General features: G+C 38.6%; 1 protein-coding gene across 1 annotated transcript; it reads right to left on the bottom strand.

Moving 5' to 3' along the window:
- Positions 1-82: 82 nt before the first annotated feature.
- vamp3 (vesicle-associated membrane protein 3 (cellubrevin)) lies at positions 83-11,902 on the bottom strand. The gene is made up of 5 exons (XM_082533138.1): positions 11,773-11,902; positions 3,578-3,656; positions 2,137-2,295; positions 1,820-1,871; positions 83-1,337 (listed from the first exon to the last, which is right to left on the bottom strand). Coding segments are annotated over exons 1-5 (312 nt in total). The 5' UTR covers positions 11,775-11,902; the 3' UTR covers positions 83-1,317.
- Between the last annotated feature and the right edge of the window lie 4,057 nt (positions 11,903-15,959).

The raw sequence follows: 15,959 nt of genomic DNA on the forward strand, positions 1-15,959 counted from the left end.
GACAAATATGGCATGTTAGAATTTTTAATTGTTTTGTGTTAGAAGCATTGTGCATCAACAAGAATGTTTCTTCACACTGGCGTTGATCCAAAGGTCTTTATTAAAGGTTAAATTCAACTGATAGCACAGGCTAGCTGCACAGTATCTGCTGGACAGGGAGCTCACAAGGCACTACTTGTTCTCTGGCTGGCTGGTACATGTGTTCAGAAGGTATGGCTGCATTTTTGGCTGTTCTCCATTGGAGACACCTATCAAAGTCTAAAGCTAAACTGCAGATTTTCTTTCCTCTTAATTGTTGATCATTATTATTACATAAAGGCCATTTTTCTGCCACACTTAAGAGCAACTAATTGAGATAATTAATCTCTTGATACCTCATGATGGCACTTCTGTGTATTTTTTTTTTCCTTTTACATTTTATGGCAAATCTGTCAGGCAATGAGCATGCTACTTATAGTAAACATGACCAGCACTCAATCTAAACACAAGCTCATGCAAACTTTTACTGCATCCCAATTACTGCCTGAAAATGACATGAACAGGAATGGACACAGTGAGGTGGTTCAACAGTACGTTACCCATTACCAGTAAGCTTTGTGTTGTCAGAATGACTTTCCTCTTCATTCAGATCTAACATTAACTCCTTAAACATTGGACCTGATCAGCACTTAACCATGTGCAGAAATAAAATGAGTAATGAGATTTCACTAATATTTGTAAAGCTGACCAATTAAGTAAGAAAAAGCATGAGAGAGGAAAAAAAAATACTGGTGTTACACTATCAAGAGCAGAAATATTTTAAATCTGGGAAGGGGCATCTCTTCCACCATACGCAGGATTACTGTTACAATCTAAACTATACCACTGAACAGCTAATCCTTAAAGGCACTTCTCTTAGCCTGGCACACGGAATCAAACAATTGTTAATAAAATATAAAAATACAAGTTGAGGAGAGTTTACAATGTTCTTCAATTCTAGTCTTAAGGTTTGAGTATGTGTGTGTGTGTGTGTTCTGCCAAAGTCTGTTTAGACTCATATTTATAACTGGGCTTTAGTCAAGTTATAAACACATTTCTGTACATATGTTTGTTTTCTTTGGTATGTATATATCCTAGTAATGTCTGGAATTTTGTAATGTTATAGGTTAAAACTGTGACTAAGGCACATAAGCAATCACACACGCACACACAGGGCAATCCAGAACAAAGAATGAAGACCCCTGTAGAGGTGGAAAATGTGGAGCTACTCTGAGACACGAGTCACATAGCTCCACTTCTCTTCTTTATCGTATCTTCTACCCCTCCTCCTCCTGTTGCTTACTTAGAGTAATTCCAGACTGTGAATGAATTAACAAGTTTGTTTAAACCAAATGTTTTATATAAGACATTATAAAAGAGAGATATGACACTAAAGGAACTGTGGGGGGGAATTCCATAAAGGCAAAAGACAGAGGCTGCATTATGTAATTGGGTGTACTTCTTCTTGGCTTACTGCATCCATAACATGAACTAGCATGAATAATGATGGGGGAATAGTATGGATAGTAGATGTAAAACTTTAAGTAAATAAAGCTTTTTGAATGTTTGGGGGCAAAGTCCGTAAACTTTATAACTCTTATCAGATAAGTCATCAAATGACACATCACATGATCTTGAACAGTTGATGTGTGTTTGCCTCTTAAAAGAGCACCAATGTAGCAGTACACCTAACACAGTTTGCGAAACTACAACACTGTAGAGAGTTCTTAATGCTTTGTTTTATGTTTGAAGTAACACAAACTGTAACAACACTGTTGATGAGCACATCCTTAATACTCACTAATAATGATGACGATGATGAACACAATGACAGCTATCAGGATCGCCCACATCTGAAACAATTAAAGATAATTTCTACGTTATTACACAAGAACTATATCTGTAATACCTCCTCATTTTGTTGAATAAAAACAGGAAGTCTTCACCATAAGTCATGCAAATATATACTGTAAGTTGTGTAGTTAAATAAAAACAATTAATTTAGTAAACCTCAGTCTTTGAAGACTTTAAAAATAGAGTGCATCATATCAGTTAGAGTAATTGTTATTTAAAGTGGTGGAAAGTGTGTGACTTTTGAACCAAACTTTGTTTAAGCACCTTGCAGTTCTTCCACCAGTACTTCCTTTTCAGCTTAGCTGCACTGGTCTCAAACTGGGAGGCTCCAGCCTGGAGTGCATCGGCTCGGTCATCCAGTTCAGACAGCTTCTGATCACGCTCCAGCACTTTGTCCACATTAACACGCATAATGTCCACCACCTACTCAAAACAAACATAATATTCATTTTTTGCAATCCGTTTCTTGATGTACATGGGTGTTAGGCAATCTTGAGCCCTCACTGTAAATAAATCTGCCCTAATTTGTTTTTCTCTGGAGGGCATAGGAAAGAATCATAAGAGAAAGAAGAAAAATGCCAAATAAATAAATCAACAGGGTAAAATAACTCCTACAGACTCCACTTTTAGTCAGACACACATGCATGTGCATAAACACAGATTACACGTAACCCATATGTTCCACTGATCCACAAACCCAACTACTGCCCCTCCTCTCAGACAGAGCTGCAGGTTGGAGGGGAGGGTGTAGGCCCGTGCATGCCTTACATAACCATGGAGACAGTGATTATGTAAGCGTTTGGCAGCCAATTGGACACTTTCTGTGACGTGCTGAGGTTAAAGATCTATGAGGGAGTGGCTTATCCCAAGAAGGGCTACAACCGAGAGAGCGAGAGAGAGCAAGATGTAAAGGGAATTAAGAGTGAGACTTGGCAGCCTATTTTCTTAGTGGCCTCACTGACATGGTTCTGAATGCTATTTCTCAAAACTGGATGAGGACTGCCTTTCACTGAATGTCCTTTGGCAGTCTTTTGGAGTATTAGAGAGCAAATTATTCCACATTATGGTGAATTGTAACACTGCTGCCAAGAGTTATGCAAGGTTCTGTGTGAGACCAACATCAAGGAAAAGAGGGAGTGACACAAAGCAAGTGAAGACAGACAGGGGTGGAGTTCAAGGCCATAGGCTAGGTGAGAAAAATGATGCAAAGTGAACAAGATGAGGTTATTTAAGGATTTTTAATGCTTGAAAAGATTTTTTATTATTTGACACTGTGACTCCACCAACTATCTTTTCATTATTTAACTATTCACTCCTGGATTACGGCTGTGCTACTATGCAATTATTTAAAAATAAATAAATACAAATTGTTGATTGAATCTTTCTCTACTTGCATCTTCTCCTTTATTTGTGTACAGCTGGACTGGTACATAAGCATTTAATTAACCATATAACCATATAACTGAGAAATGAACCTGAAGTTGGAGATGAAGTAGCATTAAGGGCAGGCATCTTTGGAGAGGTGGTTTCAAATTTCTTAGCTTGAGAGGAAACGATCTGGTGCATTTGTAACACTAAAGCACTCATGAATTAAGATTTGAACATATTTTGGGGATCCTTATCAATAAGCCATAAGAGAATAGAACTGTTGGCCTCAAATTAAATTCTGAAATTAAATAGAAGCCAGTTTTCACATATTTCATACCTCATCCACCTGGGCCTGCGTCTGCTGCAAGCGCTTATTGCCGGCCGCTGCGGCAGAACCTTCTGGACCAACTGCTGACCTGAAGAAATTTACAAAAAAACCCAAAAAAAAACCCAGTGTAAATCTTAGCCCCCTGTGAAATGTCTTAGAAACATCTGTTACATAACATCACAATCTCCCACTAAAACCTTAAAGGAAACCAGTCAGTTTTAGGTACAAGAAAAAAGAAAAACAGTCCTCTCAGAGGAAATTGCTTGATATAGCACCCAATCTGTGGGATAGCTAAAGGTCAACAGGAGTAACAGTTCATAGTGAGCTAAAACAGAACAATTCAGTGTCTCTGACTGTACACAACAGCCAGCCATGCACGCACAAAAAAAAATTAATTAAATTAATTAAAAACACCTCACTGATGTTCCTCAACTCATGCTCCATTGTATCAACTGAGGATAGACAATAAGTGGCAGGAGATTATTTTTCATACAACAATAGACTTGACAGTGATGTGGCTTAAGTAAATGCTTGCCCAAAATAATGGTTTAAGTATATTCTTAACAGTTAAAAAGCTGACATCAGATAGCATGAAAAGCTATTCAAATAAGATGATGTCCCACACAATCCTGCTAAAATAGCAAGCATCACATTTATTATTATCTGATGCATTTTTTTTTTAACTCTAAGAAACTGTTAAAAACAATAACAAAAATATAAACCGGAGACAAAGCAAAAAGTTTTTTCCTTCTGGTTCCCATTGATTTAATTTAAGTAATTATTTATTTAGATTCCTAAATATGATATGCATTCATTGTCCCAATGGCTTTTTAACAGTGGTTATTTACTGCCACCCCCTGACCTGAAAGAGCATTGCTTTGCAATGACTTTTCGTAACATTGAAACTAACTTGAAAGTTGGGTTGTTATTTACACCAGGGCTATACAAAGATTATTATGATTCAGTCTAAGTCAAGTGTGGCCATTAATTACATAAATTCTGACTCAGGCCAAATTACAATATTAGTTTAAATGTAAAACAGTTTAGGCAGATATAAGCAGTCTGCTGCCTGATATTACTGATTTGCCAATGCATTGTAGCGGTCTTTAAAAATGAAAGTAAAGAATAGATGGGAGAAACACCCTCAAAATATGTTATAAGTGTTAATGTTACAGGATTTGTCAACGCAAGGGCATGTTGGTATTGATATTTGTTTTTTTAAATCAACAAATATCAATATCAGTCTTAAATATCTTAAACATCTGTCTGGCCCTAATAAGCAGGCATACCCATGTTTGCTAAAATATAGTTGATGGCAAGAGCTTGCTAAAACTACATGTGTTTATATTTAAAAAACAAACAATCCCCAAAACAAAACACAGGAACAAGCCACAGTTAACTCAACAGAAACAGCATCTGTCTGGAAGCCAAAGGTACCCAGTTTCCTGAAGAAAAACAATCAATGATGCAAGTTATTCCAAAAGGAAGTCTATGTGAAATGGGTGGATTAAGTGCCTCTCCTCTATGCCCCCAAGATAACAACTTTACAGCCACGTCTAATTCACGTATATTTAAAAAGATAAACTATTTTGAATTTTGATTGCATGAATTTGATACAAATAAACACAAAAAACAAGCAAACTATTACAAACAAACTGCAGATATACATTTCCTGCAGCTGCTGCTAGTATCAAAACTACACTACAGCATCAGTGGTGGGCTTCATTCTCTAATATGTAAAAAGGCTGGAACTTACCACGAGTACACACATAAAATTAGCCTCAGATTCATGTAATATTCACCGGAACCAATTGTGTTTGTACCATTGTGCATATGACTGTTTCATAATAATTTTAAATTGATGGTTGCCATATACATACAGCCCACTTTCCTTTAAATGAAAACACATTTTTCTCAACGAGGGCCATGGCAAGAGCTGGGATTGCAATTTTTTTTAAGATTTATTTATTTATTTATTTTTAAAAAGAGCATCTAATTTATGCAACTGGAAAAAAAATAAATAAAAATGCTGGATCCCTTGGGGAATGTGTGGCTCGGTTAAAAACAAATTGATGTCTAACTAGGATACAATGAAGGTAGGTTTAATAAACAAATGCAGTAAACGCTTTTTCTCTTTTGTTTTGTTTGGTCTTTGTATTCGTGAAGAGCAAGTGGATAAAGAGTGGATTACCAAATATGTGTTAGGTTAAAAAAAAGAAAAAGAATTTGGTCAATACTTTTAACCAAACTCATTATTTTTATGTATTCAAGTCTATGAGTTTCTATCTTTGACTTTTTTGGAAAAGCTGTAAATAACAATAATCGATTTTTATTCATTAATTAGTTTAGCAATGTGCATTGGTGTGTCTATGTGTAGGTTTATGTAGTTTCACATTTGTGTTTAGGCATTACTTGTGCAAAGATAGCAACCTTTGCCATTGCGCCAGAGTTCACGTGAAGACTCTTTAGTTGAACTATGTAGGTCTGATACCATGTCTACACACACACACACACCTCTTTTCTACTAATGCTGTGCATGTGCCTAATCTACAACCACAGAAATAAATATAGGTGCAGGGCCAAAAAGCTGACACTCACATGTCACCACTTCGCTGGTCCCAAATTGGGAACAAGTGATGACAGTGGCTTTTGAAGGTGTACCTAAAAAATTAACCAGATGCAGCCTAGGATCTTTTGTGCATTATGATTTTCCTTTCCATTTCAGTGAAACCAATTTAAGATAAATGAGGCTACAAGTGGGGCTGCCACGATTAGTCGACTATTAAAATTGTTGACGACTAATTTAATAGTCGACGCGTCGTTTGAAGCTTTGTAAGATCCCAAAAGATGCAGGAATAAGTAGTAGGATTTAAGAGTGTAATAACGGACTGAAACAGAAGATGGCAGCACTGCATGTACAAGGATGCCAGCTGCCTTTAACCCTTTAAGACCTACCATAGAACCAAGTCCGCCAGAGCTTATATTATATTTTTACATGGTGTGGTGCCATTTTTGGTGTACAGTCGAGTCTTAATAGCTTACTTACAACTGGGCTCGTCACGCTCTCTTCTTGGCTGCAGTGGTTATTATTATATTTACATGCTTCCAGCTCCCGTTTTTGCTCGATGACAACTCGTACCTTTCCACTCCCCTTTTTCTCCCTCCTCGTGCTCACAGACATAACGTGTATGGCAGTTCATTCTCCCTGCAACACGGACTACACTGCCCATGATGCTACATTCTTTAGAGCTATGCTTGTAGCATTCTGCCTGTTAGCTTAGCACGACAACAACAACAACGAAAGGTGCTCTCTCTCACCCAGGAAACACACAGTCGCAGAGAGAGAGAGAGAGAGAGAGAGAGAGAGAGAGAGAGAGAGAGAGAGAGAGAGAGAGAGAGAGAGAGAGAGAGAGAGAGAGAGAGAGAGAGAGAGAGTCACCCTGTAACCATGGCAACCGTAACGCTGCCGCCTGGAACAAAAGAACGTAGCTGTCAAACAAAACCCAAACAGTCCTGACCCGCGACAATATGAAACAGGAAAGTACCGCAGTGTAATCCATTTATTTCAACAAAGTAACTGTATTCTGAATACCACCTTTTTAAACGGTAACTGTAACGGAATACAGTTACTCATATTTTGTATTTTAAATACGTAACGGCGGTACATGTATTCCGTTACTCCCCAACACTGTCGATAGCTAGCCGGGGGCAAGGCTCACTAGTTCCGGTGAGAATACCGGACTCCATTTTCAAACCCACTGCAGTCTTTCGCTACTCAGGTTAAACATGATACAGTGGGGCAAAAAAGTATTTAGTCAGCCACCGATTGTGCAAGTTCCCCCACTTAAAATGATGACAGAGGTCAGTAATTTGCACCAGAGGTACACTTCAACTGTGAGAGACAGAATGTGAAAAAGAAAAAAGAAAAATCCATGAATTCACATGGTAGGATTTGTAAAGAATTTATTCGTAAATTAGGGTGGAAAATAAGTATTTGGTCACCTCAAACAAGGAAAATCTCTGGCTCTCACAGACCTGTAACGTCTTCTGTAAGAAGCTTTTCTGTCCCCCACTCGTTACCTGTATGAATGGCACCTGTTTGAACTCATCATCTGTATAAAAGACACCTGTCCACAGCCTCAAACAGTCAGACTCCAAACTCCGCCATGGCCAAGACCAAAGAGCTTTCGAAGGACACCAGGAAAAGTATTGTAGACCTGCACCAGACTGGGAAGAGTGAATCTACAATAGGCAAGCAGCTTTGTGTGAAAAAAATCAACTGTGGGAGCAATCATCAGAAAATGGAAGACATACAAGACCACTGATAATCTCCCTCGATCTGGGGCTCCACGCAAGATCTCATCCCGTGGGGTCAAAATGATCATGAGAACGGTGAGCAAAGATCCCAGAACCACACGGGGGGACCTGGTGAATGACCTGCAGAGAGCTGGGACCAAAGTAACAAAGGTCACCATCAGTAACACACTACAACGGCAGGGAATCAAATCCCGCAGTGCCAGATGTGTTCCGCTGCTGAAGCCAGTGCATGTCCAGGCCCGTCTGAAGTTTGCCAGAGAGCACATGGATGATACAGCAGAGGATTGGGAGAATGTCATGTGGTCAGATGAAACCAAAGTAGAACTTTTTGGTATAAACTCAACTCGTCGTGTTTGGAGGAAGAAGAATACTGAGTTGCATCCCAAGAACACCATACCTACTGGGCCAAAATACCAGCTACTGTGTGTGCAAACCTGGTAAAGACCTATAGTAAACGTTTGACCTCTGTTATTGCCAACAAAGGTTATGTTACAAAGTATTGAGTTGTATTTTTGTTATTGACCAAATACTTATTTTCCACCCTGATTTACGAATAAATTCTTTACAAATCCTACCATGTGGATTCATGGATTTTTTTTCACATTCTGTCTCTCACAGTTGAAGTGTACCTCTGGTGCAAATTACTGACCTCTGTCATCATTTTAGGTGGGGGAACTTGCACAATCGGTGGCTGACTAAATACTTTTTAGTATATAAGCAGTGTTGGGAAGGTTACTTTTAAAATGTATTCCATTACAGAATACATGCCCCAAAATGTATTCTGTAACGTATTCCGTTACGTTACTCAATGACAGCAACGTATTCTGAATACTTTGGATTACTTAATATATTATCATGCTTTTTACAACTACGTGAATGTACTATTGCTGTGATTTATTACTGTTACTGAAGGTCCGCGGCTCCGAACCCGTAGTAAAGGGACCTCTGACTAATACGGTGGGTTCCGTGTTGGGCTCATAGCCGAAAAACAGCTTTACTTTGTTGTCTGGGTCAACTTTGCTTGCGAGAGACAGAGAGAGGCGTTGAAAGGCTGCTCCAACGGAACTTATTGTTTCGGAGGAAAACACGAACACGGCGTACAGTCGAGTCTTAATAGCTTACTTACAACTGGGCTCGTCAGGCACTCTTCTTGGCTGCAGTGGTTATTATTATTATTACTATTATATTTACATGCTTCCAGCTCCCGTTTTTGCTCGATGACACCTGGTACTTTTCCACTCGCCTTTTTCTCCCTCCTCGCACTCACAGACATATAACAAGTATGGCAGTCCATTCTCCCAGCAGCACGGACTACACTGCCTATGAGGCTACATTCTTTAGAGCATGTACCTGTAGCATTCTGCCTATTAGCTTAGCACAACAACAACAACAAAAAGGTGCTCTCTCACCCAGGAAACACACAGAGAGAGAGCGTCACCCTGTAACCATGGCAACCGTAACGCTGCCACCTGGAGCAACAGAACAGCTGTCAAACAAAACCCAAACAGTCCTGACCCACCACAATATGAAACAGGAAAGTACCACTGTGTAATCCATTTATTTCAACAAAGTAACTGTATTCTGAATACCACCTTTTTAAACGGTAACTGTAACGGAATACAGTTACTCATATTTTGTATTTTAAATACGTAACGGCGGTACATGTATGCCGTTACTCCCCAACACTGTATATAAGTCACTTAGATAACTTAAAAATGCTATTGTTTGGCTTTTTTCAGTATTTTATTTGTTCCCGAGTAAATCGGTTTGGCTGAGATTAAAGTTATAGTTTTTACACTGCTGAATAAACGTCAAGCAGACAACCAGTTATCAGAAGTGTGAGATGCTCAAGAATATACTCCGGTGTCCTGTTATATTATATTATATTATATTAGATAAAACTTTATTAATCCCTAGGGTGGGTTCCTCCAGGAAATTAGGTATTTTAGATAGCGGCTGAGTTTATTAAACTCCACTGAAACAACCTGTAAATTTCATTAAAATTTAATAAACTATCATCATGTCTTTATTTTTAGTTAGCACATACCTTAAACATTTAAAGCTATAAGCTAATGATAGTTATATAAGAGCACATGCATGCTGGTGCAATAAGCTGTACGTTGTACATCCAATGGACGCATGATCTGATTAGTTGACTAATGGCAAAAATAATTGGTGACTAGCCGACTATCAAAATAATAGTTTGTGGCAGCCCTAGCTACAAGTTCTCAGTTCTAAGGCACCAAGGAAGAGCTGGCTCACCACTGCATTAAAATAAAAAGAAAGGCATCAAGATGCAATTTAAGTCCCGCCTTTCAGCCTCAATTTAACTCACTGAACAAAAATTGCAGATAAATTTTATTTTTGCTTTATTGCTTCATTTGAATTAAGTTTCCATTTGACCATATGTTATGGATTCACAGCCACAGTTTCCAAATGCAAAGGCTACAGTTGCAAGCATTCAATTACCAACCTTACTGCTAATTAAGTGATGGAGACAAATTTAAAACAACTTTGGAGTAAATTGTCCAGTTACATTTGGACCACTTCAAATAAATGACTGAGTGCAGAAACTGTGATCGTGGTTAACTGAATATTCTTGTTAACCCTCTTGCATTAATAGATTTATTTTATTTCAAATCTATTGTAAATCTACTATCCATACATTCCGGGACCTAATTTTACATTATCATCACTGTTGTATCTATACTACTAATCGACTACCATCACTACAATGAACAGAAATGACTATAACATCATGAAAGAATGACTTTTATGGTTTAATCAAATCATCACTCAATTTCAGAAAGACATGCAAATTCTCTGTCAAGGATTTTTGTTTAATATGGACAAAAATAGTTTTAGAAATCTGTCTGTGATTCATTACGAAAACGCTGAGTACAGTGCCTCTATGTGCACTGTGTGTGTGTGTGTGTATATATATATTTTTTTATTTTTTTATTAGTTTAAAAGGGGGGAAAAAAAGCTTCCTCTCTTGATGCTGTAAGGCAATACACCTTCCCAGAAAGTAAACACTCACGAAACACGTCTTTTCCCTTGTTCTTTCATTACCCCTAAGCTTCAAAGCGCCTACTAATACACATATTGACCGAGAAACATATCAGAGTACAGTTCCTAACTGTGTCAACAAAGAAAAAAAACGGTAGATGCTGATGATGGAAATAACGTTAGATAACGGCATTACCGACAACGGGGTGTAAGTTATTACTGGAGTGGCAAGTATTCAGCTTAGATATAGTTTAAAACTTATTTTAATTACCCAGTCATCAACATGATTACGACCTATTAAAACAGAAACACTTCGGCCATAAATATTATATTTCCTGTTTACAACTTTGCGTTGCCTTTGATTGTGTCTTGATATTATTTTAGTCATATCCAAATTAGAGCTACAATAATTAGAAATCACAAAGCGACATACACAAACATTTTAAGCTTGTTAAATAAAAGTATACAGCACTAGTTTTTAGATAGGCCAACGACACAGGAAACGGTAGTTTCTAAGCATAGACTAAAACGCTAGCACATATCGTTGTCTAACAGTAAGATTCGTGTAACAGTAACAGCTGTGGCCTGTATACAAACCGATTGTGTACACTCTTTCTTGACTATCTACATAACTAGCAAAGATAAGTTGATATGATGAGGAGTGAGCAACGTTAGATAACTTTAATGCAGCGTTGCTGCTGTGGCTAAGCTAGCTCACATCTCGAAGACGGGCACTAGCACTTGTTGCAGGCTAGTAGCAAAAGTTCTGGGCGTTGTTTTTGCGCCCGCGTCTTGAAGTATTACCAGAAAAAAAGACGGAAGCGAAATCGTCAACATCTGACTGACAAATAAAAGTGTGCGGTATAGGATAGACTTACATTGCAAAACGAAATTTCCTCAAACGACACCGCTGCCGATTTTTGCTTGGTAGCTCACTGTCAAGCCGAAACAGTCCCAGCCGTACCAGCGGTTTTTGTGCCGCTTTCAAGGTTGCCGGAATTAGGAACTATCACGCGTATTTACATTTCACAAGGAAAATGCGCACTTTAATAAAACCAGAAATCATAGAAATTTCTTTTCATATCGATATCGATACGTGACAATAAATTATAATAACCCATTTAGCCTGGTGACTAACCTTTAGTTGACTACATTTAGCATTTAAATAAAAAAATAAATAAAAGAATTTTCCCTGCAAACTTACAGTAAATACATAAACTTTTACAGTACTAAATTATTTTAAAGAAATAAATTACAAAATCGGATCATACTATCTGGTAACTACTTTATTTGATGAAAGCATGAGTTTGCGGTGAGCACGTGAAGGCAACATTAAAGAGGTCGTGGCTTATAGCTTCCGCATGCCTACCATTATTAAAAGCAATTAAAAGCAACGCACACTTCGCACACCTTAGTCAATAATCATTAAAGAGTTAACTACTCAAATCAGTCTTATTCACCTTTTATTTATTTCATTTCTATTTGCAAGCTACAGTAGACATGCAAGGAGCAGGCCCAAGCCCGTGATCAGCATGTGGCTTATGAGAACAAAAAGTCATCCCTATCCACACGTCATCAACAAATACTAACCACCAACAACTGAAAAAATAGGAGTAGCGAAACTTTATTCATTCAAACTGTTAAAGAGAGTATATATGTGTGTGTATGCAAGTATAGCAGATTTATATGAAACATTTAGAACAAATCAATCTTTAAGTGCTTCCTTAAACTGTAAAAACTGAATGCAGTCTGAAGACAACAGTGAAAGAACTGAGTTTTTGTGTCAGTCACTGAGTTGTAGTATGTGGTTTAAGAGAGCAGGTGCTAATTCCCTAAAATGCTTTATTAATGGATTCATATCATACAAAACTAATGCAAAAACAATTCTGCAACAACACAACATTGGCCAACACGAGTTAAGTTTATGAGAGAGTTTACTGAGTTTACTTTTGAAGGATAACAGCATTACAAATTTACATTACAAAGTGATCAAAACGCATAATGATATGTGTTTTGGGGTAATCAAAGGCCACAGGAAGGAAACAATAGCCTAGCAACAGAAATGATCCCTTTACAGTTGTGTTCAGAAGTTTACATACACTCATCATGGGCATAAATGTCTTGGTAATTTTGTTCTTTCTCCAGGGTGAAATGATTGCACGGAATACATCTTTATTGACTTTAAGACAACTAGAACTGGGTGCATATGTTTGATTTGTTTTTTTTCTCTAATCTACACAGGGTTAAAAGTATGCATGCAGCCTGGAAGATGTCTGGAAGATGACCCAAACTGTTACGGTCTGGGTGAGTCACAGTATTTTCTCCAGCAGCAGCTCTCCTCCTCTGGGTAGAGACTTGTTGCTCCTCCCTGGCTGCCCACCTTTGGGCAATTATTCCACCAGTATATACACAGCAGATTCAAAAGTGTTAAATATTTTGGTGTTAGTAGTCTTCTTGCAAAAGTAGAGTTAATTTTACTCTAAGCAGAGTCACATTCTTTTAATGTAACTCTGAGGTGTAAAATGATAGTAGCTAAAATCGAGTGTTAAAAATGAGTGTTTCTATTTCAAATCTGGGGGTGTTACAATGGAAACATTAACTCTTGACCTCTTAACGCTAAACTCCTAGAGTATGGAAGAAATATAGTATCATCAGAATTCAAGTATTTTTAGACATTGAATTTATGACACTGAATTTTTATCCTCCAAATTTCCCTGCAAAAATATTCACCTGCAAAAAATTCACCTGCAAAAATTCACCTGCAAAAAATTCACCTGCCAAAAATTCACCTGCCAAAAATTCACCTGCAAAAATTCACCTGAAAAAAATTCACCTGCAAAAAATTCACCTGCAAAAATTCACCTGCAAAAATTCAACTGCAAAAGTGATGAACTTTAATGACCCAAGCCAGAGCAATCAGACAAGACAGAGGCAGACCAGACAGTGAAGAAAACAAGGCAAACATTAGAAATATTAAAACGGAAATATAGGATTAATATAACATACAATTGGGGAAAATGTAAGGAACACAATGTAAATGATATTGTAAAGATATCAGATTAAAAGTCTGATGCTCAGATTAAAAGTCTGATGCTCTTCCATCTGAGCTACCCAGGCAACAAGAGTCACGTGTTTGTCCTCTGGGACACATATTGTCTTTCTTTTCTGTAAAAACGTGATCTCTTATCCTCTCATTTTACTGTAGGTACTGGTGAGGATTTGCAGTTAGATATTATTAAATGGTCATTTCAGACAAGAGCCAAGGGAAGGATTTGATTCTAGGGGAAACATCGCTAGGCTGTATTATGACGTGTGATCACCCAACCTACCAAGCCCTAGGTAAGTCAATGGTATAATGGGTGAGGCCTGGGAGCTTCTGAAGGAGGACCTTCTTCAAATTCCACCTCCACTTGATGGACGTTTGCAAGCTGCACCATCTGTGTTTGTTTTCTCATTTGATGGCAATGATCCACGTAGTTGTAGGCCGTATAATGAAGTCCTACCAACAAACCTACCAAGCCCTAGATGGTGACCAAAATAGCTTTGCCGAAACCCAGGATCGAACTAGGGTCCTTTAGATCTTCAGTCTAACGCTCTCCCAGCTGAGCTATTTTGGCACGTTTTGCAATGGAAAGTGCTCAAAAATTGCATTCTAATCACCAGTCAGGTCTACAGCTGGCCAAACTGCACTACAGCTGCCATTCTGAGACACTGGATCAATGTGAAGTGAACTTTTAAGCTTTGGATTTAACAGTGAACTGTGATGAACTTTGCTCTCTTAAATGTTGTCCCACCCAAAGTAAGACAGAAAAAAAGTGAAAGTGTAACGTGTCGAGAAACCCAGGGCGGATTTGGTGAGATTGGCATGTCTTAGACACCGGGTTTCGCAAAGGAGCTGAGCTGAGAACCAACTGGCGGTGAGTTGGACCGAGGGGCAGGAAAAGATTCTTTACAGAGCTTGTACGGTGGGATTATCTGAAAGAGGCCTCTGTCCCTGATATCCACAAATCCCATATCGTCATCCCACCTGCAGTCTATGGACTTTGCTAAAGATGACAATGAGGTCACAGAACTATCAAGAACAACTGAGCTTGTTAGGTAAAGCCATGGAAGGGCAAGGATCCAAAGGAGACACCTGGACAGGGACTTGAACCCTGGACCCTCAGATTAAAAGTCTGATGCTCTTCCATCTGAGCTACCCAGGTAACAAGAGTCACGTGTTTGTCCTCTGGGACACATATTGTCTTTCTTTTCTGTAAAAACGTGATCTCTTATCCTCTCATTTTACTGTAGGTACTGGTGAGGATTTGCAGTTAGATATTATTAAATGGTCATTTCAGACAAGAGCCAAGGGAAGGATTTGATTCTAGGGGAAACATCGCTAGGCTGTATTATGACGTGTGATCACCCAACCTACAAAGCCCTAGGTAAGTCAATGGTATAATGGGTGAGGCCTGGGAGCTTCTGAAGGAGGACCTTCTTCAAATTCCACCTCCACTTGATGGACGTTTGCAAGCTGCACCATCTGTGTTTGTTTTCTCATTTGATGGCAATGATCCACGTAGTTGTAGGCCGTATAATGAAGTCCTACCAACAAACCTACCAAGCCCTAGATGGTGACCAAAATAGCTTTGCCGAAACCCAGGATCGAACTAGGGTCCTTTAGATCTTCAGTCTAACGCTCTCCCAGCTGAGCTATTTCGGCACGTTTTGCAATGGAAAGTGCTCAAAAATTGCATTCTAATCACCAGTCAGGTCTACAGCTGGCCAAACTGCACTACAGCTGCCATTCTGAGACACTGGATCAATGTGAAGTGAACTTTTAAGCTTTGGATTTAACAGTGAACTGTGATGAACTTTGCTCTCTTAAATGTTGTCCCACCCAAAGTAAGACAGAAAAAAAGTGAAAGTGTAACGTGTCGAGAAACCCAGGGCGGATTTGGTGAGATTGGCATGTCTTAGACACCGGGTTTCGCAAAGGAGCTGAGCTGAGAACCAACTGGCGGTGAGTTGGACCGAGGGGCAGGAAAAGATTCTTTACAGAGCTTGTACGGTGGGATTATCT

Source organism: Aulonocara stuartgranti (assembly GCF_965226115.1).
Source record: "Aulonocara stuartgranti genome assembly, chromosome: 5".
Taxonomy (NCBI): domain Eukaryota; kingdom Metazoa; phylum Chordata; class Actinopteri; order Cichliformes; family Cichlidae; genus Aulonocara; species Aulonocara stuartgranti.

Bases quoted from the DNA above. Each gene is read 5' to 3' on its own strand.
- vamp3 (XM_082533138.1), bottom strand. The intron at 1,872-2,136 runs GTGCTTAAACAA...TAATTGTTTCAG, and splicing joins ACTGGTGGAAGAACTGCAAG to ATGTGGGCGATCCTGATAGC. The intron at 1,338-1,819 runs GTGAGTATTAAG...ATTCATTCACAG, and splicing joins CATCATCGTCATCATTATTA to TCTGGAATTACTCTAAGTAA.